General features: G+C 34.4%; 1 protein-coding gene across 1 annotated transcript; it reads right to left on the bottom strand.

The window, feature by feature from the left end:
• Positions 1–192: 192 nt before the first annotated feature.
• On the bottom strand, positions 193–21,985 carry LOC123555046 (coiled-coil domain-containing protein 39-like). The gene is made up of 20 exons (XM_045345580.2): positions 21,808–21,985; positions 19,390–19,509; positions 18,378–18,524; positions 17,782–18,033; positions 17,225–17,353; positions 16,169–16,360; positions 15,435–15,538; positions 14,563–14,800; positions 13,201–13,290; positions 11,927–12,091; positions 10,718–10,972; positions 10,174–10,313; positions 9,405–9,480; positions 7,455–7,614; positions 6,644–6,822; positions 5,900–5,968; positions 5,647–5,709; positions 4,725–4,841; positions 3,807–3,948; positions 193–2,156 (listed from the first exon to the last, which is right to left on the bottom strand). The coding sequence occupies exons 1-20, from the start codon at positions 21,913–21,915 to the stop codon at positions 2,062–2,064; spliced, it is 2,841 nt and encodes a 946-aa protein (XP_045201515.1). The 5' UTR covers positions 21,916–21,985; the 3' UTR covers positions 193–2,061.
• Positions 21,986–27,764: the final 5,779 nt, after the last annotated feature.

Below are 27,764 nucleotides of genomic sequence, written 5' to 3'. Positions count from 1 at the left end.
ATAACTTTAAGGAGATAGCTACACCTATGAACGCTATTCTAAGTGATCGAAATTTCTCAATACAATGTACAGTCAAACCAGTCTATAAAGACGCCAAAGTGTTTTTTCATTGGAACGTTGGACTGTAATTGTGTTTCTTTGCATTCAGAGACGCCATAAGCAATTTCGAAAACAAACAACAACACTGTGTAATTAAGTTGACATTTTTAATTGCAGTGACATCAACGTAACATTTCTTCTTCATATAAAATAGTCAGTGATTTAATTTAATTTAATCAAATGACTTAATTAAGGCTGTGGAGCTGTGATGACACCCGGCAATATCCTCGTTAATACACCTCATCCCCCTCCACAATTTATCATACTTACCCTCCAATATTTCCGTGAAGGGTCACATACAAACCCAGTAATAAATAATACGTACAGGACTTTCTGTTAAAACTAGGGGAATGCCAAAATAGCTTACAAAGAATGCATAATTTGCAGATTGTCATTTCTGATTGATGTCTTCAAAGATTTTTCATTTAATTTATGAAATTACGATTTTGTAATTGTCATTACTGCTGCACTACCTTAAAGAAGTCAACAGTTAAGTTATTGGAATGTATATTTAGTAACGATTTGAAATTGTATTCATTTCGCAAACAATAAAAAGTCAAGACATGCATAAAGCACGAATACAATATATTATAACAGTATGTATCATGGTAAAACCTGTTTTTAGAGACCAACCTTAGAAACTTAAAAAGTGGTTGTTGTTGAAAGGTGCTCTCTCATCACAAGTAAAGTTAAGGTATCCGATCTATAAATAGCTTCCTGAAAGAAAAATCCGGAAAATATGAAAGGGACTGATTATTGCTGAAATGATTTGCACTATTTGTGGACTGGATACCTTAAACTATTTAAGGTTAAGCTTGAAGAGAAAACAGTGGCTGTTATAATCAGGTTTTATAGTAGTGGCTTCATTTTCGAGGTGGTCTTAACCACAGGCTTGACTGTAGTTATCTAACTGTAGACGTTCAGTAAACGTCTTAAGTACATATGGGACAGAATCAGGTGTAATTATAAGTTCACGTTAAACAAAAATTAAAGATGAATGACCTCAGTTTTCATTACAAATGGCAGTGTGACTATACAGGTCTTGCAGATAAGAAACATGTATATTTTCATATCTGAAAGGCCAAACAAAGGTCATGCTTAGTTTTTCTGATCTTTTCGTACAGCAAGCAAACCAAAAAGTAAATTCCTTTTCTAGTAGCTTTTAGCATTTTGTTTTCATGCAAGTGTAAAAATTATTATCTTAAGCTTAAACCATTTTGAACAACTGGGATACAAAATGTCTTATATATTTTCACCAAAAAATACAAGTTCTTTTTAATAAAACAATAATGACAAGAAACTAATCATAAACTTTGTTTAGCCTAATCATAAAAATTCAAGAATGAAAGAACAAACTATTTTATAAACATATTATATACTTTAAATAAAGGAGATACAATAATTTTATACACAGCCCTCTGACAGCTGGTATATATAGTTTATTTACAAATATATAAATGAAAATGCAAAACAGTATCACAGTCATTGAAAAAAATAAGTCATTTTTAATAGTAAAACAATTGTGCCTTATCATAATTCAATAGCATCTGTACTAAAGCACAGACACAGCAATCAGACATTTCATTTGCTAAAAAAACATGTTTTTGGATGTAGTTTTTTGTCTCTAAATTTGCCTTACAAAAAAAAACAAAAACATTTAGGTGAAAACGGTCTTGATTAACAGGATAGGCAATTTATTCACAAGATTAAATGCAGTAAAAATATTTTGGTTCCCGATATTCTTTAAAGATGTAAACAAAATGTATCACTAAAAGGTAACATTCTGAACAAATATGCAATCAAAACATTCATCATTTCAATATATTCTTGATATCTTTTTCAGTTTTTATTAATTTTTTTTCCTCAGTTTCAACAGTTTTTTCACCATAACGTGTCATCTCAGCATCCACACAATTTGTCTATCAAATAACACAGATAATAAATAATTTATAGACAACATTTTTATCTTCGTCCGCTTGTCTGACTTCTTCCACTTCTTCCACTTCGTATACTGCTCATAGAGCTTGAACTACGTGAACTTCCTGGTGACTGCACACCTGAATACAGAAAATAGTACAGAATGTACACCTGAATATACAAAATAGTACAGAATGTACATCTGAATACAGAAAAGAGTACAGAATGTACACCTGCATATAGAAAATAGTACAGAATGTACATCTGAATACAGAAAATAGTACAGAATGTACACCTGAATATAGAAAACAGTACAGAATGTACACCTGAATATAGAAAATAGTACAGAATACATACCTAAATACGAAAATAGTACAGAATGTACACCTATAGTACAGAATGTACACCTGAATACAGAATATAGTACAGAATGTACATCTGAATACAGTACAGAATGAACACTTGAATACAGAAAATAGTACAGAATGCATACCTAAATACAGAATATAGTGCAGAATGTACTTAAATACAGAGAATAGTACAGAATGTACACCTGAATACAGAATATAGTACAGAATGTACATCTGAATACAGTACAGAATGAACACTTGAATACAGAAAATAGTACGGAATGCATACCTAAATACAGAAAATAGTACAGAATGTACTTAAATACAGATAATGTACATCTGAATACTGTACAGAATGTACACCTGAATACAGAAAGTAGTACAGAATGCATACCTAAATACAGAATATAGTTTGCAATTTACCACTGAATACAGTACAGAATGAACACTTGAATACAGAAAATAGTACAGAATGTACACCTGAATACAGAAAATAGTACAGAATGTACACCTGAATATAGAAAATAGTACAGAATGTACACCTGAATATAGAAAATAGTACAGAATGCATACCTAAATACAGAAAATAGTACAGAATGTACTTGAATACAGAGAATAGTACAGAATGTACACCTGAATACAGAATATAGTACAGAATGAACACTTGAATACAGAAAATAGTACAGAATGTATACCTGAAAACAGAAAGTAGTACAGAATGCATACCTAAGTACAGAATAAAGTACAGAATGTTCATCTGAATACAGTACAGAATGAACACTTGAATACAGAAAATAGTACAGAATGTACACCTGAATACAGAAAGTAGTACAGAATGCATACTTAAATACAGAATATAGTACAGAATTTACCACTGAATACAGAAAATAGTACAGAATTTACACCTGAATACAGAGAAAATAGTACAGAATTTCATATTTCAGACGTAAAATAATAGGGAGATTTATTTGTGCAATGGCATTTAATTTTGTTGACTAAGACAAGCATGAAATCAACGAAAACTAGAGCTGCTTCTGAGAAAAGCGCATGTCTCCCACAACTGCCAAATCATCTAGACTGGCATTTCTTCTCCAATATGTATCTGAGTTAACAATGCACCAAGACCTGTATCACTGTCATCTGTAATTTTCGATAATTCAAGGGCCATATAATTCCGAAGGGCCGATTTGGCTAGTTATCGAACTTGGCGGAGGACTTATTGTCAAACACATTTTATTCAAGTTTGGTGAAGACTGGATGAGAAATGTTCTACTTAGAGTACGGACAAGATTTGTGACAGACACATACACACACTGACAGGAGTAAATCAATACGTCTCCCACCACAGTGGTGTGGGAGACATAATTAGTCCCCCATGAAAAACAAAGATTTGACAGTAACCCACAGTTCATTTGAGCTTGAAGAAGCCCCAGTACATACCTCCAAAATCTGCTCCAATCTGGGCTCTACCCATAGCACTTCCTGTTGGGGATTTGATGCTAGAAGCACTGCTACGTACAGAAGACAGACTGCTCCTAGCACTGCCTGGTTGCCGACTCGGTGTCAATGATGGAAGGTTAGCCTAAAAGGAAACAGGGAACAAGCAATGTTTACTTAGTGAAATTCAAGAGATTATTCATATCAATTAGTTGATTTTCATTTGCAAGTCAGTTAAAATGAATAACATCTATCTAACAAAAAAATTATCATTGTTTGGTAGAAATTACTTGCAAAAAAGAAATAACAGTATTTAAATGAATATGACTGCTGAATTATTTGATACAATAAAACAATCAAACAATCGTCATAATGTAACAATTCAGTTTGCACCTCATCTCTTACGAGAAACATTGAAGACATTGACCTGTGTAAATAATTAATAATTTCACACAGCCAAAATACAACACTACAGTAAATTTAGCTCATGTGAAATGTAAGAACTACTAAACTGCTTTTGTTCTTACTGGTTGATTGTATTAATCAACATTTTAAGTTTAAGACTTGGATATTAAACTGCTGAATTTTTATTTTGCTCTTTTACCATTAAATTAGCACAAAATGTAATGAAAATTTGCAATAAACATGCATTCTAAGGTTATAGCGAGCTCAGCAAAATTGAAACAGAATAAATTTGCTAAAAAAAAGTTATGGTGTCTTTAAAATTTGCAGTTCTACGAAGAGAATGTTTAGTTTTAGACTTTAAATGTTGATGAATACCGACTGTGAAAAATACAGGTGCTATGCGCAATTAAAAAATGAAGGCATACATTTTTAAAAACAACATAAATGATAAAATCTTGCTTTTATAACAAGAGGTAACTTTTTATAAAGTTAAAAACGAATGTAAAACAGTTTTACTTGTTGGAAATAAAGAGCAACTGCCTCTCCGAGGTCAGGATGGACCTGAGTTGCCTCCCCTATCTGCTGCATCACGTTCTTGTTAAACTCTCTCAACTCTCGAACTGTGAAATCTTTCTGTGAAACAGATAAAACAAGATAAAAATCTGTAATCAAAGATAAAACACTAATTCGCTCCTAGAGATTTAAACGTGTTTTACATCCCTGCATATAAGTCAGTACAGCTTTCTCATAATTATGTTTCTGAAATGTTGTTAGGCCATGGAATAATTCTTATGTAATGGAACCTAAGTAGAATTTCTTATGTTACAATCGTAACTAGGGGATAAAATGTATGTCAATCATATTTTATCGAAGATTCATATGTAGGCTGTTTGCTATATCTTTATATATAGCAATTAATGCAAGTCGTGTAAGACAAAACGTGACAGAAAACTGTAATCAACAATCATCAGCATCACTTACTCTCTAAACCAGCTATCATCAGTTAATGTTTCATCATTTGTAAAAAAACTAATAGATAAAAGAATATTTCATTAACAAGTTTGAGATATTTTGTTGCAGATTAGTTTTCCGCAAAACAAATGCATTCTACTATAGTGCTGCCATCCTTCACACAAACACTTCTTTAATCACAATGTCATACATGCCAAAGAAACAGAACTGCAAAAACTTTACACTTTGGTGCCAATATATATATTTTTTCAAGAGTAAATGAAATTGATACCGTATATATTTTCGCTTATAAGACGCATTATCAGGAGTCATATTTCCAGTTCAAGAGTGGGGAGCATCTTATAAGCATGTACTACAAGGAAATATAAAGAAAAAGAAACCCCAGATTGCATGTCCAATTTCGGGGTGCATCTTGTAAGCGAGTACATCTTATAAGCGAAAATATACGGTATTGTAACAGACTTACTTCTTCTGGAGTTTCCCCTTTGGACTTCTTCGCAGATCTCACTTCTTTTGCATAGCGAAGATTCTGTAACAAACAACATAAAACATGAAAAACAATGAATTGTACTGCAAGTTTGATATTATCTGAATCTTATTGTTAAGAATTGCATCCTCATTTTAATGAGCATTAAGAAAAAAGATATCAGTAACAAGAAATTATGAAAATTGTGTTTTTATTGTCATTTCAAACAATATGGATTATCATTTATACATACCTGTTTTGTAACTCTCTCTAATTTTGCTCTTTGGTCATCTAGCTCTTTGTTCAACTGTAAAATTTTGTTCTGAAAGTACAGAAACATACATATAAAGGGGAGGATACTAGGCATTTCTTAACAGTTCATTACATTATGTGTGTGTATTCAAGCTTATTTATAGACGCCATCAGAAGCCGATATGGGTGAATACCCCAGAAGACTGTTTATAATTTAGTGGTATGATAGTGCAAGGTAAAGAAGATGCTCCAATTCCAGAAGCATCCCTGATTCTTTAGTGTGCAAGGTGTAAAAGCACCTGTACACAGTACTTTTATCCTAACATAAGTAATCTTTAGTTGGAGGAACTGGGGCTCTAACTTACGACCCTGATTCTGTAGAAACCACCATTGCGTCTTTTCTTAAATTATACTATATGGTGTAACTCAAAATAAAATGGCAAAACAACAACTGCCTGTTAGCCAGCTAAATGGCCCTTGCACATAAATGTTTCTAAACCTCAAAGCCAGTTTTGAACCCACAGAAGTGATAGGCAAATGATTCCAAGACAACTTGCTAAACCGCATGGCCATGGAGGCTTCTCAATGAATATAGCTCCTGTTCAGAAAGAGGCTAAGTCATTCCAGAACTGAATACAACACTCCCTTTTCCAGTACTGAATACAACACTCCCTTTTCCAGCTCCACAGCCAAGAAGAGTTCACCATTAAATCTTCTTAAATTGCATATAACAATGCACACTCACTTTCTTCTCTTCCACCATCTCAACATAGGCATCTTCATCTCTGTTCAGATTCTCCAGCGTGTTACTCATGGTCTGTAGATCTTCCTGTAACTCTCTAATCTGACGTCTCTTATACTTGTACTTGTCCATAACAGCTCTCATCTGTTCATCTAGCTGTTGTTTCTCCTCCATTTCATCACCTAGACAACATTAAAGTCCAAAAGTGCATTTTATTTTGTGTTCCAAATATTGCTATTATTCATACGGAAAATGTTTCAGGAAAGCATGCATTTCCTTTGGAATTCTTGACCCATAAGTCTCTGAAATTTTGACTTACTAAGGCTTATGTTGTTGGTTATAATTCAGCTATAATGCTAAAAAGTTGCCAAGAACTTTTAAATTAAAGGGGCTTAACTAGAACCAAGTTTCAGTGAAATCTGTGCTGTATGTACAAATATAATTATGGCAACTTAAATAGTTAAGAAAACCAGTTAAAGTCTTAATTCTACACTCAGAATGTTATAGACTCCAAATGACTTCAAAAATGAAGACCAGCAAAAAGGGAGAAAATCTGAAGAAATCATTTTAACTTCTTTAGTATGCTATATTAACCCTTATCATGCTGGACACAATTGATTCTGCCTTTGCGACCGGTGCAGATCATGATCAGCCTGCACATCCGTGCAGTCTGATCATGTTCTGCACCTGTTTCCACCATTCAGTCAGTATTTTTTGGTAAGCACCCTTTTTAACAGTTAATGGTACTGTCCACATTGAAAGATGGACAAGTTCATTATAGAAATTTAGAAGGGTAAGGGTTAAGCATACTTACTAGCATCGGTAACTTTGTTAAAGCTTTTCCTGTAAGTTTCATTCCTGTTGTTCATAAGTTTGAGTGTATTTTCTAGAGCTCGGATTTCCTTCTCGGCCTTCCTGATCCTGGCATCTAGGTCATCACCTTCACGCTGTAACTCTTCTTTCTCCTGGGCAGCCTGTAATTTACACATTGTTGGTAAATGTATATTTAAACTTTGGCTTCACTCACAATGAATTCACATACTGTAAAATCATTTAATTTTGTGGGCATGAAATTTCGTGGTTTTGGTCAAAACGGCAATTTCGTTGGGATATGAATTTGTGGCTTTCAACTTTTGAACATAAAATGAATGGGAATTTTACTTGTTCGTTGGGATTAAATTTCATGGCTTTAATCAACCATGAAATCCATGAAAATTAGTCCCCCATGAATATTAATGATTTCACAGTATAACAAAACAAGAGGGCCAAGATGGCCCTAGGTCGCTCACCTGAGAAACACACCACAACACAGCATATTAAACAGAGTAAACATGTTTGACCTAGTGATTTCATGGAAAAAAATATTCTGACCAATTACCATTAAAATTGGAGCAAAAATATTGAGTATAAGTAAATATTTTCTTTGATTTCACCTAGTGACCTCGTTTTTAACTCAAGATGACCCATATTCGAAATTGGCCTAGATTTCATCAAGGCTATCATTCTGACCAAATTTCATGAAGATCAATTGAAAAATACAGCCTCTATCGCATACACAAGGTTTTTCTTTGATTTGACCTAGTGACCTACTTTTTGACCCAAGATGACCCATTTTCAAATCTGGCCTAGATTTCATTAAGGTTATCATTTTGACTTAATTTCAGGAAGATCAATTGAAAAATACAGCCTCTATCGCATATACAAGCTTTTCCTTTGATTTGACCTAGTGACCTAGTTTTTGACTCAAGATGACCCATATTCAAATCTGACCTAGATTTCATCAAGGCAATCATTCTGACCAAAATTCATGAAGATTAATTGAAAAATACAGCCTCTATCACATACACAATGTTTTTCTTTGATTTGACCTAGTGACCTAGTTTTTGACCCCAGATGACCCCATTTTCGAACTTTGCCTAGATTTTATCAAGGTAATCATTCTGACCAAAATTCATGAAGATCAATTGAAAAATACAGCCTCTATCGCATACACAAGGTTTTTCTTTGATCTGACCTAGTGACCTAGTTTTTGACCCCAGATGACCCATTTTCGAACTTTGCCTAGATTTCATCAAGGTAATCATTCTGACCAAATTTCATGAAGATTAATTGAAAAATACAGCCTCTATTGCATACACAAGGTTTTTCTTTGATTTGACCTAATGACCTAGTTTTTGACCCCAGATGACCCAGTTTCTAACCTGGCCTAGATTTCATCAAGATAATCATTCTGACCAAATTTCATGAAGATCAGTTGAAAAATACAGCCTCTACCGCATACACAAGCTAAATGTTGACAGATGCCGGACATGGAGCAATCACAAAAACTCACCTGCGCAATGCTCAGGTGAGCTAAAAAAAAACAACTTTAAAGCCTTGTCATATAAACTGAGTTTGATACATGTTTGTCCTATACTCATTACCACGGAAGTTTAAGAATTAATTACATTGATCCCTTTCAAGTTTTGAATGCCTTAAAAAGGCAACTGAAAACATAAGCTAAAGCTGTTTTCCAGCATAATCCTGAAGTATGTTATTATGACAGATTAAAAGGTGCATTAAATCAAAAACAACTCATCTTGTTCTGTTCCTGGAAAGATTAAATCTGGTACCTATTTGTTTTTTTTTTTGTTGACTCACAACTTTGATGGTGAAGTAAACTTTAGATGTCATGAAAAGCACCCCTGAAAATTGGAAGAATTTGGTATCAATTTTCAGGAATAAAACAGAATTTCTAATTTTTGATGGAAGGAGTGAACTTTACCTTGATGACATAATAAGCCTGTGACCTCTCCTCTTCCCCCTCTGGTGGAGCCATAGACACCATCAATATCTCATACCTGCAATAAAACATGACAACAAACTGTCAAAATCATAGTTAATTAGTGAGGTTTAACTAACGTATCATTTAATGTGAGCTGTTATTTTTAACAGACCCATAATTATATAACAAAGAAGTGATCCTGTTTTCAGTTTTTTTTGTTGTACCTTGCATTCTGCATGCTCAAAGCATCAGCTTAACAGAGGATCAGAAGAATTTATTTTTATTTTGTTGGGTTTAACGTCGCACCGACAGAATTATAGGTCATATGGCGACTTTCCAGCTTTGATGGTGGAGGAAGACCCCAGTTGCCCCTCCGTGCATTATTTCATCATGAGTGGGCACCTGGGTAGAACCACCGACCTTCCGTAAGTCAGCTGGATGGCTTCCTGACATGAAGAATTCAACTGGATCAGAAGAAATAAGCACATGTCAGTGTGACCTTTGAGAAGTTTGAACAAAATCAGGCAAAATAATTATTTGGCCAGCAATCTATTTGTCAAGATGGCCTAGTTAAAGAACTTTAAATGAAAAGTGACTATTAAAAACCATAAAACCTTAAAAATCTAGTAAAAAAAAACTTAACTGATGTTATTACACACTACATTATTTATAGATTTTAAAAAGGGGCAGAATGATAGAATGATATAAACTATCCCCATTTCTTTAAATTAAATGTTGCGCTAAGGGGAGGTAATAAGGCCTTGCTTACCTTTTCCTGAGTTTATCAATTTTGGAGATTCTCTCATGTAATTCCGCACTAATCTGCTGTCTTTCCTCGTTGACAGCCCTGACCTGGGCACTCAACATTTCCTTGTGGATGTTGATCTCCTGGTGGCGTTCTTTCATTGCCTACAAAAGACATCAGACCCAAATTTAGAACATCAAAGATTTATAGTGAAGTGCACAAAATTAAAAAAGTATACCCTCAATATTATCCTTAATAATGCATCAGAAAATCAATGCTTTAGCTATTCTAAATCATACCATCAAATTAAGTTTATTTCATCCTGATATATCAACAGAAAGTCAATGCAAGACAAAATTACAAATACAGTAATGTTCAAAATTTAATCCAAGCACATTTATGTTACCGGTAGTTTAGATTGGTTTTTAACTAATTTTCATCCAAGTATCTCAGTTCTATACCCTTGATCTGCTACCCTTATAATAGCCTTATTATATTTCACAATTACTGTACAGATATCTCTCCATGAGAACCTCTTTTCTACAATGAAATCATGAACATAACTTACGGTTTCAAGTTGTAGCCTCCTCTTCTCCAGTGAGAACACCTCGTCAGCTCTCTCGTTAAGCATATCTCTTAATCTCTTTAGCTCCAATTTCAAGATATTCTGGTCGACCATCAGATCTTGTTTGGATGTGATGATTTTCTTCAGTTCTCTCTCAGAACTGTCATTGTAAAGGTAGAGCTCTTCAATCTTACTAGTGAGATCATTTTTCTCTGATCCGCTCTTCTCCAGCTCTCGGCTAACACGTCTAATATCATCCTATAAATAGAATAAAAATATATTTATCTTTATACTGTTGCAATCAAACTTAACAATAAGCTTAAAAATCTGTACCTAGCATAAAAACAATAACTGGTTACAGGGTCGCGTTAAAGCGGGAAATACTTAAAAATCTGTATCTAGCATAAAAACAATAACTTGTTTAAGGGTCGCATTAAAGCGGGAAATACTTGTATTTTCCATGGATGGCGAGAAATACTGTGAGTTTTCTTGAAAAAGTGGTAATTCTAGAGATATACTGGGAATTTATTGAATTTAAAAGGAATACCCACACTTTTATCTAAGTGTTTTACCTTAAGGAGGCTTAAAGCTGAAATTATGTGAAACACAACATATTTTTTTCAAGTATATTTCAGATCACTTTTCAACTGTTTACAATCATCTACCACTCAGAAATGCCTCTAGATTTATCATCTGGTATCTTATGTGATAAAAACATCTCCTTTTGGTAAAGCAAACTGATCCCACAAGAAATTCAAAATACTTAAATTCACAAAAACAGCTTCATTTAAACTGATTGTTGTTTTTTTAAGTTTTTAGGGAATGGTGGTAGGGCCTTTAAGGAGGGGAAATCTTGCTGTAAGGACTTAAAACAGGTGAAAAATCACATTGTAATGAAAACAATATTTTTCATAAGAATGTTGCACTCTTAAAGAAAATGACTTAAAAAGCACATTCCCGTCTGTGTTTTAAACAGTATGGTTTACATAATTATGTAGATTTAATGAGAGTTTTGGCTGGAGTAAGTAAGGAGGGAGGAAGGGAGCAAAAGGAACTTTCAATCAAAAATAGGGGGGGGGGGAACTTTTGGAGAGGGGAATGGGGTCCATTTCAGTCCCTAAAAGGGTAAAAAAAGCCCCAGTGAAAATACACTGCAACAGCAATTTCACAATATCTATTCATCAGTCACCTGCAATTCTTATTTTCATTTACCTGTAATCTCTTTAATTGCAATGTTAGAAGTGTATGTGTGTTGTTCTTCTGTTCCAGTTCATCTGTTAGATCCTTTATTTTAGCCTCTAAGTGTATCTTCTCTTCGTTTGACCTTTCACCCTGCATTCTGTTGATACGACGCTCCAGTTGTTGAATAGAAAAATCCTGTGAGAGAAAAGAAAGGTCATTCATAAACTTTTTAATTTCATTCTACAGCTCATTAATTTAAGTTCAAATATCTGAGACTAAGTATTAATGACTCAAATTATAATACTACAGTTTAAAGTTTCAGTTGAAAGTTTAGACAGCGGCATTACAAATTTAATTACAGCTGATTACATTTACTGATTACAATTACCAACATCTGGTTCAAACTTTCTATTGCTTAACTTGCATGTTACTATAAATACACCTTCATGTGTGAACCCTGGTCCGCTTATTCAGCACAACACATTTTTGGTCCAATCATTACATACGGTGGTGTTTGCAGTTTAAACCTAAAATATCACGCCTCAGTTACATATTACTCTCTCCTTTCAATATGACATCACCGAGTCTGTAAAAACAGTACACTGACCAGAGCATTTTCTATTGCATCTATTACATGAGCACTTAAATAACGCTGTTTTGATATTTTATACTACTTTATTCAAGGTCAATTGTGAAGCAAGTTCTACAACTTATATTAATAACTCCTGACACCTCATCCTTGATAAAAACCATAACCAAGAGGATATGAGAGAAGAGAAGCCACTTTCCCTTTTAATACTGAGCACCAAGCAAAGCAGCTACTGCCACTGGTACCATTTTTCATGTCTTTGGTATGACGCTATTCAATTGGAAAACTGTGAAATCATTTCTATTTGTGGGGGGCTAATTCTGCAGATTTCATGGTAAAGTCAAACCCAAAAATAAATCCCTATGAAGAAGTAAAATTCCTATTCATTTGATTTTCAAAATATGAAATCCACAAATTCAAATCCTTGGGAAACAGCTGTTTTGGCCAAAACCACGAAAATTCATGCCCATGAAAATAAATGATTTCGCAATAAAGTATGATTAAAGATACTGTATCTTAATTGCCTACATGTATATACTTGTTTGATAAAACAATGTCCTGCTTCAGTCAGTTCATCATATTTGGTCTGGCTTCTAAGTCCATATCATGTACATAAATCTAGGTGCCAAGTGTCCTTATGTCAATTTTTGGTGTCATAAACAATGCCTGTATTGTTGTCACACCTGATGCAACCTTGGATAAATCTCTTACTCACCTGATTATAAATGATCTCCTGCTGTTTCAGGGAATCTGTATCCAGCTTGGAAATTTTACTATTTAAATTTCTGATGGCCGCATGACTTCCCTGTGAAAAAAAAACAATATACATGTCAATATTACGGTCCCTAAGAAGTTTTGTTTTTTTTCATATAAACTTTGTTACCAATAAGACCTGTTTAAGGTAGCGCACCCATGAAAAAAAAAAAAAAAAAAATATTGTTAATATAGCATTGGTGTTGATCTTTTAAGTAGGGATGGCAACGAATATTCGAATATTCGGTCATTACACGAATATTCGAATACCGTTTCACTATTCGAATATTCGGAAAAATATAAGATCATAATAAATAAATAAAAACAACAAATGAAAGAACCAGTATGTTCGTCTATGTAATTAAAAAATTCGTTTTCATATTCGCGCGAAAACGGCTTATGTCGCTGTCAGACGTGTCACTTTGTATATTAGCGTGCCGAGATTGCACATCGCTATGGTGATGACATCGTACCCTGTAGTAAGTAACACTAATTGCTTACCTTTAGAAATTTTATTGGTCCCCAATTGATGTAAATCCGTTAGAAATCGCTTTGTTTTCGATAATTGCGAACCGCGTGTAATTAAAAATCATCAGAAAGCACTTGAAGTAATGACTCGGATTTAAATCAAAGTCGATTTAAGATGTAATTGAGTAAAGAAAAATGCCGAAAAGTGTTAAAGAACGATAAGTCAATCTTAATTCGCCAATGTCTGAATTGCTTCCGGTGTAAACGAAAGTAGAATTAATGCAGATCGCTGCTAAAGGGTACGATAAATTCATAAGATTTTGAGTTGATTTGTTGATCATTGGATGACCGAATATTCGAGTATTCGTTCGGAAGGTTGACCGAATATTCGAATACCAAAATTGCTATTCGTTGACATCCCTACTTTTAAGTAACACAGTACTCTTGTTGGGCAATTCAACATTCTTCTGACAAAAATATACATGTAGCTCAATGCTTACACAGCATTCCATTACAAAATGGAGAATGCGGGATTTGCATACTGAGAATATGTAATTTGCCGATGTAATTATGGGTCCGCTACCTTAATAGTATCCTGTGATGTAGAAATCAAAATCATTATTATTACTATAGCTATTAGTATAACAACTGCGCCTGTTTTCATTATGTTTATTATCATTATTATCATTGACTTACTATTTAGTGTAATATTGCTGAGTGGAATATTTTACAAATTTTAAAATTGACAGAAATTTTACTTTTCATAATATAAGCACCTATAATTATATAGGAGGCACTGTCTGGCTTAAACTGAAGTTTGCATTCAAACAAGTTTTAAGATATCAGTTATATTGACCTGAATTTCTGCCTCAGAGTTCCGCTCTTTCGTCTGATTTTCATGAAGTTCCTGCATCTTTTTAAACTGAAGGTCTCGCAGATATTTCAAGTCCTGGTCAATTTCTTTCTGACGTCCCTCTTCATCATCAAGAAGCTCGTCCATGCGTGCTGCACGCTCTTCGGCACTCAAGTTTGACTCTGTTACTATTTTCAACTTCTCTACAAGAGTTTCTCTAAGATCTTTGGCTTGTTTCAATCTGAAAATTAAAATATGAAAGAATCATGACATTCATTACTTCTATATGTATAACATTAGGCTAATGTGTTTCTTGAAAACTTGAATCATAGATAAAATCAAAGCTGTGATAAGAATTTGCCCGAGAACAGCTAAAATCTGGCACCTGAAACTAACAAAGAAGGCAAAATTGTTGCATCATTAATTTGCTGACTCTTATTTTTTGCATCTTCATGTCTCAAGATTTTAGGACTTGTTTCAACAACTTTAAGATGTCAAGTTTCAACAGTATTTTGTTTCATGTTCTATGACTACCAGTAACCAAGATTTAGCAAATTACTTTCAAATCAATCAATTTTCATCGTGGATTTATTTCCGCGGGACTTTGTGTTTTTTTTTTTATTCCATGACATTAAATCCGATGAACAGATAAAATTCCCATCCTGTTAATCTGTAAAAGTTAAAATCCACCAATTCTTATCCTCACAGACCATGAAATTCCTATGAAGTAAAATTATTTCGTGAGCATCTTCACCTTTGTATAAAAAACATGCTTCAAGGAATTACCATTCATTTATATCAAACGTCTTTCGACATAATGAATACATTAAGACCGATTTTGATATAAAAGTGTCATCATTGAAGTATGAGTTTACCTGTTTTCCTTATCAACTACATCTTTCTTGAGTTGTGTGACCTGTGACCTTGTAGATTCAAGGTCAGTCACAGTTCTATCAACCGTTCTCTTCAAGGCATCAAGCTGTAATATGATGAATGAAAAGATTATATACTGAAGGTCTTCTTACAAATACCATTAATAGCCATAATAAAAAAATGATTTAACCGGTATTACCGGTACTATCAGGTTTGCTTTGCTAAAAAATATATAAACATATGTCAGCTCGTTAATTAACACTACCATAATAAGATATATCTAAACTTCTGAGGTTGTATAATATGGTAAAAGCATTTTAAAATAAAAATACAGTTTTATTTCAGTTTAATCAAACATCTCAAACACATGTTTGTATGCGACTTTGGCATCAGTTATGTTCCATAATAACGAACACATTGGCGAAAAAAAAGATTTCAAAAAACCTCTGTTACCAGCGCCAACACAATTATAGGTCATACTGCAACTGTCCAGATCTTGGTAGTGGAGGAAGATCCCAGGTGCTCCTCCAAGCGTTATTCCAGGTATGAGCTGGCTTTTGAGTAGAGCCACCCACATTGAATACCTTCCTCACATGAAGGAATCCTGTACCCTAATCAAGGTTTCAGACCTACAGTGGTGAAGGGGTAAATGAAGCAAAGTCAGCATCCTTGACCATTCAAGGACCAGACCAGGCCCCATTCCTACAGAATCTCGTACCATAGAAGTTATATATACCTCATCTTGGAACTGTACTCTCTGAGTTTCAGCCTCTTGGTAATCGGAGCGTATACGAGCTGCCGTCCTCTCGGCGATCGAGATTTTCTTCTCCTGCTCACTGTTGTTCTCAATCTCGTTGTCGAGAAACTGCTGTTTCTCTTTGATTGTCTCTTCTCGTTTACGAACCTCAGCCTTTACCCTTGCCAATTGCTGCAATCAAAGAATTTATATGATTTAAAGCAGTATCAGAGGTTTTTGGCAGCATCTATAAAAATGAAATGTTAGGAAACTTTTGGGGTGGTTTTGCTTACTTTCGGAAATTTATCACCAGTAGTGGCAGTTTCTTTGTTAATCAATGACAGCCAGCTAACAAAACAGTGTTCCATTCTTACTAGTGCAAACTGGTTTTTTACAAACAAACTTTATGTCATATTACTTCAGACATGACTTGTCAAATTACTTCAGACATAAGAACTTCCATCAAATAGCTTCAAACACAATAACTTATGTTAAATTACTTCAGACAGACTGACTTCTGTCAAATTCTTCAGACACAACGACTTATGTGAAAGTGTCACAAAAAGCAAACTGCAAGCAGATTCTGCAGCACAGTGGTAACACTGTCTGACCTGTGAAACCAGTAACACTGTCTGACCTGTGAAACCAGTAACACTGTCTGACCTGTGAAACCAGTAACACTGTCTAACCTGTGAAACCAGGGGTTGTAAGCTGAAACTCCAAACGCCTTCAACTAAAATTAAACATTCAGATAAAGAGATGCGTATATGAATGCTTTAGACCTGGCAAGCTAAAGAACAAGGGAAGCTTTTGGAACTGGAGCATCTTCTGTATCTTACACTATCAACCAACTAAACTTACTAACAGCCTTATGGAAGAGTGACACACATGGGTAAAGGACATTGACTAAAAATAACCTTAAAACACACTAACACATAAAACAAATTTACACTCTGCTGAGGATCAAACTTGCGACCCTTGGATTCATATCCGAAGGCTTCTCACTACTAATAAAACAAAAAAACAAATGAGATCTGATATCTGACATGACCATACCGCAGCTAGAAGATCCATCTCTTTGTCTCTGCGTTGCATCTGTTCAATTGTGTTCTCCCACTGCTTGATCAATTCCTGACGTTCCTGATGAGCCTTGCGGAAATCTTCCGCTGTTTTGTCTAACTCAATCTGAAGAATAGTTCATTCTTGTAAGTCAAATACATTCATTTCCTAAGCAACTTATATTTCACTTAGCTGCATCAATCACAAAGATGTACTTTAAAAACTGACATCCATATTACAGCACAAGAAAAAACATTTGTTCACAAAAAAATTATATACTAATGTGTTAGAATCGAAGTAATATATCTAAAGCAGTGATTTGTGCATGAATACAATCATTGTCATTTAGAAGCATATTACTATATTACTCGGGCTGCGTCCTCGTGATATAATTCCTTCGTATCTTAACTCCAAACAATGATTTTATTCAATGACAAATCACTGTTTGGAATACATGTATATCATTTCTTAAATAACACGCAGTTTCAGTCTTCTTAGTTTAATAGAAAAAAAAAACAGAAAGGGTCATATTAGAATATGAATCAACACCAAACCTGGGCAGTGAGTGTAGATGTCATCTCATGATCCAACTGTTTACGTTTCTTTGCCGACTCATCAGTCAGACGTTCCATTCGAAGGGACAACTCCTTGATTTTACTCTCGTCATGGCGGGAATACTTCTGAATGGCCATGGAATCCTCGTCTTTCCTTGCTGACTCCTCAAGCCACGCCTCGAGGGCCTGTTGGTCCCAGTTCATTTGAGACTTCATCTCTTCAAGTTTCTGCGTCTGCTTGAAAATGTTGTTCTGAAATGGCGAAATGAAGAATTGGTTATTTGTATATGCATTAACATGCAAAAACATTTGTTATTTACATACAGTTAAAACTTAACTAAAATATCTATTTATCTTTGAACAGAAGAGTTATTTCATTCTTCATAAATTTACTGCTAAAAAAGTAAACTAATTCTTGGCACTTCTACTATTTAATGTTATTTTCTACTAACTGGCTCATCAGAAGAATAGATGAATGTGACTTTTAAACAAAAGGCCTGCAAGTCTCAAACTTCATTTCTACACTGCAAAATGTCCACATTTATGTTTTAAAAGAGATTGCCAAACTTAAAATTACTAAAATTTATATTCATTACCTCAAAGACATTTTTTCTTTCTTTCAGCTCTTCTATTTCTTTCTCCAATTTCTGTATCTCCTGTTTGAGCCGACCTTCTTCTCTTTCTGCAATAGTAAGAAGGTGACTTTCTGTCTCAACTTCCTTCTTCCTGGCCCCAACAAGTCCCTGAAAATGTAATATTAAACATAAAATTAAAACAACTGTCATTGTTTCATACAGTGTAACACCCCACACTCAGGCTACCGGGCTCGCCTAAGCACTCGGGCTAACTTGAGCAATTAATATGGTCTCTTGCCATATTTTCTTTATAAGTTTTATGTCTGGATCAACCTAGAAAACTCTAGCATCTTGATCATCCCCTTAGGAGCTTGCGTGAGTGGCGTTTTACCATCTCTTGAAACTATGCAAAGTTATCTTTCCTATGTCATTAAGTGTTAGCACATTTCAAATCATTTTTATTCTTGGGGTATACTTATATCCACCTTAGTATAGAAACAACAAATCTGATTTATCATAAAGTTATTCCTATTCATTTCGTAAGCCTGACAGTTATCAACAAATATCACCATACATTTATATATTTCAATACATTTTTTTTTACAAATTATCAAAACAGAACACAGGAATATGTTTGGTTATTTCACAGTGATATATGCATTTTCACCGATACGAAACTACAAAATGCATAAAATGGAAGAAGGATATTAAACAACATGCAATAAAATGAGCATGTATTTATACATGCAAGATCAAAATACCTCTCACCTATGCTATGCCACTTGTTAAAATACTGCATCTGCTGTTCACATGGTGAAAGATATTTCAGTATTAAATTGTCCAGTTAGTTTATATTACTCAAAACTAACATATATTCAAACACAATAATTTTGTCTAATTGAGGTTTAAATTAATTTTTTGTTTCTCAATAATACTTTCTTTTAGAGTTTTAAACAATTTCGAAAACAGGATTCAAATAGTTTGCAGCTAATTTTGACATGACATTGTGACGTAATGTAACAAATCAAATTACCTGTGTGTGTTGGAGTTCCTGTCGAACATTTTTGAGATGTTCAGACATGGCATGGATTCTGTCCTCAAACTCTTCCAAATCATTTCTAACATGGACAATGTTCCTCTGCTTTCTCTGAACCTAGGAATGTACAAAATGAAATTATTCTTTAAGAATCAAAATTCAAATAAACATGATTTAATCAAACAACTAAAAACTGCATCTCTATGCTGCAGCAAAACTTGCATACCATGTAGTTTTTTTTTATGCCTACATTGTATTTCTAAACACAACAGAAAGTGCTTCATGTTACTTTGGCTACTAAAAATGTGCAGAGGCTATTTATATTGAACTTTATGCTGTTGCATGTCATGTTAAGGTCTGCTGATAGTGTATTCGGATTATACAGTTTTTATGTAGGTAATGACTCATAGATGCTGTTTATAAAAAGATCATGTACAAATACTCCTTGTGTGTATGACACTCCTCCAACTGATACCAAATAGGTTAACACAGAAAAAGTAATAATTAAAATGTCAATATATGTCAAAACATTCACTTCGCAGAACACATTCACTTCACAGAACACTTTCGATAACTTCTTCTGTACGCTTTAATTTTGCCGATGGCTGGATGAATTTGACATGTGGATGCATGTGGTCACGAGGGCTAAGACGCTTTCCTACAGAGCTGTAGGCCAAAGTTCCAATCCTGTTCAGTCCAATTGTGGTGTGTCCTTGTGCATGGCACTTTACTGCGATTGCTTCAGTCGACAATGGTGTGAATGGATAACAGAAAATTGCTTCAGGTAATGAGGTATATCATTATATGAAGGTATATTTGGTTTTTATGGTACTTAAAGGCGTACGTTAGAGTCTCTGTTAATGAGATGGCAGAAATTTTTCCCAATACAGTAATAGAATTTCTTCAAACTTTGGATTTTGAAGGACAATCATCCAAGAAACAAAGATGGAAGTGTCTAGGGGTACGGATCCGTACCTCTAGACAAGCCTGTTAGGGGTTTTCTAGGGGTACGGACCTCCTTTTTCTGAAGATTTAGGGTTATTTATATCTTAAATTTTGTTGAAAATGAAATAAAAAACAAGACTTAACCAGTCTTCACTTAAAACTTGGATCTAAAATGTTTAAAGATACCAGCATTCACTCGATTGTTTACCTTCTCTTTCAAACCCTAAAAAAACGAGGAACTCCAAATGAATACACTGTTCCGTGCCGATTAAAACTGTTGATAACAGCTAGATGAATGAATGAATCTATCGCTTAAATGCATTCTGTTTGAAATTCAACAAATAATAAATAAAAAAGAAAAAAAATAGGCATAATAATATGCACCTTTTTATTTTGTTATTTAACACGGTATAATGATAATCGGCACGGAACTGATTGTTTAATAATCAATTAAGCGACATTAAGTAAAAGAAACTGTTTGTGAAAACTTCCCTTGTATCTCGTAATGTGTGAAAAACATAAATACACTTAGGGTTAATTATCATTAAAATAGATTTTTCCCAATATATTTAACATTATTTTGTTTGATCTTTATGTCTTTTTCTGCCAGTTCGAATCCTCGTGATTTATTTGGTGTTCCTCAGTTATTTACGTTCCAAAAGAAAATGAAACAAATTGGATGAACGCTGTTATCTGTTAACCATTTAGATCCAAGTTTTAAGTGAATACTGATGAAGTCTTATTTGTTATTTCATTTTCAACAAAATTTGAAATGTAAATGACCCTTAATCTCTAAAAAACGGAGGTCCGTACCCCTAGAAAACCTCTAACAGGCTTGTCTAGATGTACGGATCCGTACCTCTAGGATCAGATTCTAGAGGTACCAATCTGTACCCCTAGACACTTCCAACAAAGAATGCAATAAAAGTCATACGTCTGTAACAGTCTCAGGAAAAATGTGCAGCCTCGACCAGGACTCGAACCTCGGACCTTTGGCTTACCGTGCCAACGCTCTACCAATTGAGCTACCGAGGCCACCCGATACGAGAACCGCTACACACCTTCCCTCTTATTGCGAGACACTGGCACTCCTGGCCAATGTCTGCCGCAGACTGTTAACCGAATTCAGATGCACACCCCAGCCAAACTGCTTCGCCCCGCATGGGCTCCAAGGGTGAGCATCCCGGACGAGCCCCCAAATATAACAGTCTCAGGAAAAATGTGCAGCCTCGACCAGGACTCGAACCTCGGACCTTTGGCTTACCGTGCCAACGCTCTACCAATTGAGCTACCGAGGCCACCCGATACGAGAACCGCTACACGTCACCAGTATTGAAAAAGAGTTATCTGCCCTTGAAAACGGCATTTCCCCCAAAAATGTTTTCATATCAATAATTGATATCTCATAAATGCGAGCTGTAATCGTGTACAAATTACCCCACCCGTTCATTTGTTCTTTGCTTTTCGTACCTCATCTTCAAGTGCCTTATTCTCGGCATTTGCGACAGGCATACTCAGTCCTTCATCCCAATCTATCTCGCTTAAAATGCTGTTATTATCTCTGCTTCCACGACTCATTTTGGCGGTTAAAATACACAAAATTAAAGTTTGTTTACAATACAGACATTTGTTTTGGTATTACTCTGGATACAAAGAACCCGTATGAAGTAAGGGGAGGTAATATGCCAGTTCGTCCCCGAAACCTTTCGCGTTTCGCTCTTTGTCGCAACTATTACTCTTTCATAAAACTTGTTTTGAAAAATGCACTGGGTAGTCCAGTACTATATTTGGTACGTAAAAAGCTTGATTGAAAGCTAGAAATCCGGGGTTTGAATCCCAGTCAGTGCTCTGGAATTTTCTGATAGCCTCTTTCAAGAGTGTCTCTTGCCCTGAATTAATTAAGGGGCCAGTACTAAACTGGTACTACCTATGCAATGGAGAGAGTTGTACACCAAGAGAGTTAATAACTAAGTTAGGGCACCGTAGGGTTCTTGTATCGGAATATGTCAGATAGCTGTTATAGTAAGACCTTTAGAATCGCACCAATTATAATCGCGTAAAAGGTTTTATAAGTAGAAACAAATCTACCGAAAACGCCAGTATTATGACGAAAACGCCAGTATTATGATAAAGGTCGTGAACTGATTTTCATAACGAGGAGTATGGAATTTTTTTTATTAAGTGGGATTTTTCGGAAATTATTTTTGTGTAAAAAATGAATACAAATAAGGGGTTTTTGCCTTTATAGCATCAGTAAGTTGATTTCTAACATCACTGACCATGTTTAAAGCATAAAAAGTGCAGTATTGTTAAAAAGTTGAGAAAAAAAACTTCTCCAAGGCCGTAAAAACATTTAGGGTCGGGCCAAAAATTTAGGGTAGATCTGGATACCGGAAACAAACAATTTTTAGGCCTTACCTGTTTGGAGGTTTATTGATAATTCCTCTACTAATTCAATGAAACGGGTCTCACAGCCCCGTCTAACTTGAAACCCGTGCTGAAGTTCATAGAGTATGTTATGTTTTGACAAATGTGTGGACAGGCAAAAGGCATAAATGTGCTCTAGGAGTCTACAAAGAACACATGGTAATGATACGGACCTATAGTTTGCTGGGTCACTAGTAACACCTTTTGAATTGGGGAAGAGATTTGCCTTCGTCCAGACGGATGGGAGAAGACGAGTTTGGGGACTTTAAAAGAATAGCAGTGGTACTAGATCAAGGATCTCGCGGGTGGAGGTCCTTTTGTTTGAGCTCCTTTAGGACAATATGTGCCTACAGTCTTAATGGTGTACTTCCAGGACATCTTTTATGCCTCTTTCTATGTATAGCGTCACTGGATATTTTAGATTTATTAAATCGTTTGTTCATACTAGCAGTCGAGACAGTTAAGAGGAAAACACCTTAGAAACAGACTGAAATAGTTTTCTAGTATTCAGGATGTTTGCTTTTCAAGATTTTCTGAATTTTGAGTGCCGTTTGTCTGATCTTTTAGTGATGAAGTATCCTGGCTGTCTTGTCTGGCATTCGTATTTTGTTGTGTTAACTAGTTGAATCAGTGTCACTTAAGCGCAAATAACCAATCTGCGCGATTTACCAAACGTGCAGCGCATAACAAATTTTTGTCCGTGTAATACCTGTGTATTGAATGCCAATGATGTTTTATTTCAAAGAGATCTATGCCTTTTATGATTTCTTAATTTTAGACTGTACGTGTTTCATGATTTTTTAATTTCCTGCTTTACTGATTTTGACCGTTGCGCTTTTTGATCTTTTAGTAGGGTTGTCTCTTTTGACCCATGGGAGATTTTTTTAGTTCTTAGTTCCTTAATGGGGACATGTACTACACCTTCCAGAATAATTGTGTAACGGGGCCTAGTTAGTACTGCAAAGTACGTCTTACTTGTAAGGTATAAAGAAGTAAAGTGTCCGGAGAATAGAAAAATAGGCGGGAAGAGAATATTTCACTGGATTAGTATAAATGCACTTGCAGAACTGGAGAACACATGCATACGACCTTGTAAAATAATCAGTTGGGTTAGACAGTACACCAGCTACACACCTGTCAAATTGATATATGATGCATGTTTGTAATTGTTTATTATATCAAACCCACACGTTTTATACGTCAAATTGTCAGACAGTACATATGTATGATGTTACACAACGACTATATAATAATGTCTAAGATATCTCGAGGCAGAAGGGTCTTGGAGAGAAAGGGTCTAGAGAGACCAGGCGAGACCTAGTAATGGGTCTCGCGGATATTAAGTTAGGCTTTAGATATGACATTTGTTAAGGCTTAAGAAGTTACGAAATAAAGTATGAAAGTATGTACGAAATATTCTACTGTGTAAATAAACATCAAAAATGTATAGACTCGTGTCGTGTTCGTTTCGTGTTGTGTTACGCTACACAACTTTATTCAATTTTTGGAGCCGCAGACAGGATGTCGAATTTCAAGATGGGTTGTTGCGACATTGCCAAGCGAAGTACTACTGCCAACGACGACACGCTGCCAAGACAAAAGAAGAGAAACTGTGAGTTGCCATTTTTCCTATCTTCTAGTGCAATTTTGCAAGCTAGTTTTCTTTTATTAAATTTTTGTTTCTATTTTTGAACAAAATTTCAAGATAAATTCATTTTTAGATTAATTGTTGGACACGAAAAGAAATGTAAATTTATAAAATGATAAAACCTAACTCATTATATGCAAAATTCTAAAAAAAAATTGTAAAATAATAGAAAAAAACAACGTAAAAACAATAAGAAACAATGCATTGAGGAAAATACTCAAGAGACTGAATTAAGAAATACAAATGTGAAAATATTTGTTTTTCGAAAATGTTACTTGTCATATTATGTTTATTTTACTTGTTCCGTATGATATTTGTTTCCCTTATGGCCACATTTAAACAGTTTTGAGCATTCCCGCATTGACAAATTGTTTAAATGAAGGAAGATGGATTGTCTTATGAAACTTGTGTTATAGTCATAGATATGCGCCAAATGAGTTGTAAATAGTTTCTGTTGAGGTTATGGGTAATATTTCATCACGAATATATGTGAAAATACAAGGAACGGCTGAAAACTAGTTAAATACGTGGAATTCGTGTTTAAGATGTTTTATGCATGATAATGCATTGTTGGGTTAAATTGTCATTGCTGAATAAATGTGTACATGGTTATTGTACTAAAATATGGTTACTTCAGGTCTCAGTAAATAAAGGTTGGTCTTGTCTGTTGTGCTGGAAATATTTTGAAGCCTGATATGGCACAAGAATATGTTTATTACGTAAAAATGACTTGATATTGTCGCTGGAACATGTGGATTCCAGTAAGGTCGAATTTATATATATTGTGAGATACTAGGTGTTACTTGATATTGTGTTTGTGAGACTGGAAGTTGTTATCCCAGTTGTTTTGTAAGATGTATACTATTATACAGACACAGATACTGTCTTCCGAAATATTTAATCGGAGTCTTACTATCATAGCGTGAAATAGATGCATATATTGCATTATGAGGTACATGTGTGTACCGGATATTTTAAGCGCAATAGCTTTTGTTTTATGAGACCTGATGTAGTATTTTGTCAAAGAGTTGCAAAAACAGTCGAATGTGCTGTTACTTTTAGGTTACCTTTCATGGTTTTTAAGCAGGATATTTTGCCGGAAAATTTATATTTTTTCTCGCGGACGACATAATATTTCTGTTGAATCATCTAGAAAGGTTACATTGTGTAAATATAATCATGGAAGAAATTATTATCAGTTATTCTGTTATATATTGGTGTTGGTTTTATATGTATTTCTGTTTGTTTTTAGGTGTTACTAGGCGCTTTGTTTTGTAGATTTTTTTTTATAGCTTTCTTATGCATTCTTAAATATAATATATTAGTAATTTTCATTTTAGAACATATTTTGCTTTTTGTAAGGAACATATTTTGGCTGATATCTTTTTTTTTTTTTTTTTTTGAATAATGAAAAACGTAGGACATAGCTTGCAAAACGAAGTACAAAGAAGTAAGGTTTTCGGTAACATAACGGTTTATTCGAAGTACAGATACCACTAATGAAAAGAAAGTAGGAACGAACTGTCTTGAATAAAATACGAACTGTCCGAAATAAAATACCAACAAACTGTCAAATTAACATGGGAAAAAGTGTATTCCAAGTCAACATTATAAGTCTTGTCGTATTGTCGTATAATTATACCTAACGGTTACATATCGAGAAGTACCTGTCAAAGCAAAATGATGACATTTGCATTTTGTATTATGACAATTTGTAAACATGCAGACTTGATTTTATCTGTCATAAACTGTCATTTATGACAAATGGGAACAATGAATAACAAAGTATTTTGGGAGGTCATCGGAATATTGGACATGACTTTAATAAAACAGTAATATTATAACTTGGAGAACTCTAGAAAATGCATCTGAAATATTGAACATTTCGTTAATGAAACAATAATATTATAACTTGGAGAACTCTAGATAATTTCAGAAGTTAGCAAATGAAATTAGATGGATGAACATCATAAACTTGGATAGTGCGGTACAACGTTACGGCCTATGACGGGAGATTTTTAGCTACTGAGACTGATGGTGATGCGTTACGCTGTATAAGAATGTCGGAACCAAAGGACAAATGTGTAGAAAGATGGCGAAACCAAGCGACAATGGCGAAAGTGGACTGCAAGCTGTGAGCCTGTGAAGTTTGGCGAAGAAAATGGAAAATTATCTTCTCTCTCTTTCTACTTATCAATACATAATTCATACATTTTGGTCATTACATATCGATTTTACTATTTATTTAAGATCTGTAGTCAAATATCAAAATATTTCGAAAGTAAGATAAATATGCTGAATAAAATCTTTGTATAAATAAGTGAAATTTAAATATCATGATAAATTTCTATACACGCGACAATAATTACAGACAATTTATCAATGTTATTAAACGAATTGTTATCTTTTTCCTAACTCTTATATAGCATATATTCTAAAAAGATACTCACCTGTGTTTTGCTTTATTTTACAGATGTTGGTTTTGTGAAATATGAATGTTACACGGGTTAAAGAAAAAGTCTTGGAGGAAGAAAGGAGAAGTGCCACTACAAAGGCCGATATAAAATATAAAAAAAAGACTTTCTATGAATTGTGAAAATTGTTTAGTTTAAAATTCTATTCTCCTTTGTTCTTGTTTACATTAATTGCATAAATGACTTAAGATTTTTTCTTTAACACTGTTTTTTAATATCATTCCTTCAGATAGTATTCTAATGTTCTTGATCATATTAAATATCATTCTACATGTCATACTGTAAGGCGAGAGATAGTACTTCAAGTCTGAAAAATTTAAATTTGCAATTCAATTTTTTTCTTTCGGTGGGTAACGAGTGTAAAATAATCAGTTGGGTTAGACAGTACACCAGCTACACACCTGTCAAATTGATATATGATGCATGTTTGTAATTGTTTATTATACCAAACCCGCACGTTTTATACGTCAAATTGTCAGACAGTACATATGTATGATGTTACACAACGACTATATAATAATGTCTAAGATATCTCGAGGCAGAAGGGTCTTGGAGAGAAAGGGTCTAGAGAGACCAGGCGAGACCTAGTAATGGGTCTCGCGGATATTAAGTTAGGCTTTAGATATGACATTTGTTAAGGCTTAAGAAGTTACGAAATAAAGTATGAAAGTATGTACGAAATATTCTACTGTGTAAATAAACATCAAAAATGTATAGACTCGTGTCGTGTTCGTTTCGTGTTGTGTTACGCTACAACCTTTAACTGACCATACGACCTTTCATTGACCCATACGACACTCGTTACGTCACTGTATAATATATCATTTTAGTTATGTGATAAAACAAATACTGAAGTTAGGGAGATAGACGCCATACGC

This window comes from Mercenaria mercenaria, chromosome 7 (genome assembly GCF_021730395.1).
Source record: "Mercenaria mercenaria strain notata chromosome 7, MADL_Memer_1, whole genome shotgun sequence".
In the NCBI taxonomy this organism is placed as follows: Eukaryota; Metazoa; Mollusca; class Bivalvia; order Venerida; family Veneridae; genus Mercenaria; species Mercenaria mercenaria.
The sequence above is the reverse complement of the archived record's forward strand: the minus strand, read 5'-3'. Positions and strand labels throughout refer to the sequence as shown.

Bases quoted from the DNA above. Each gene is read 5' to 3' on its own strand.
- LOC123555046 (XM_045345580.2), bottom strand. From the start codon at position 21,915: ATGAGTCGTGGAAGCAGAGATAATAACAGCATTTTAAGCGAGATAGAT. The intron at 7,615-9,404 runs GTAAAGTTCACT...TGTAAATTACAG, and splicing joins AGGCTTATTATGTCATCAAG to GCTGCCCAGGAGAAAGAAGA. The intron at 3,949-4,724 runs GTAAAACTGTTT...GTTTCCTTTTAG, and splicing joins TTGCTCTTTATTTCCAACAA to GCTAACCTTCCATCATTGAC.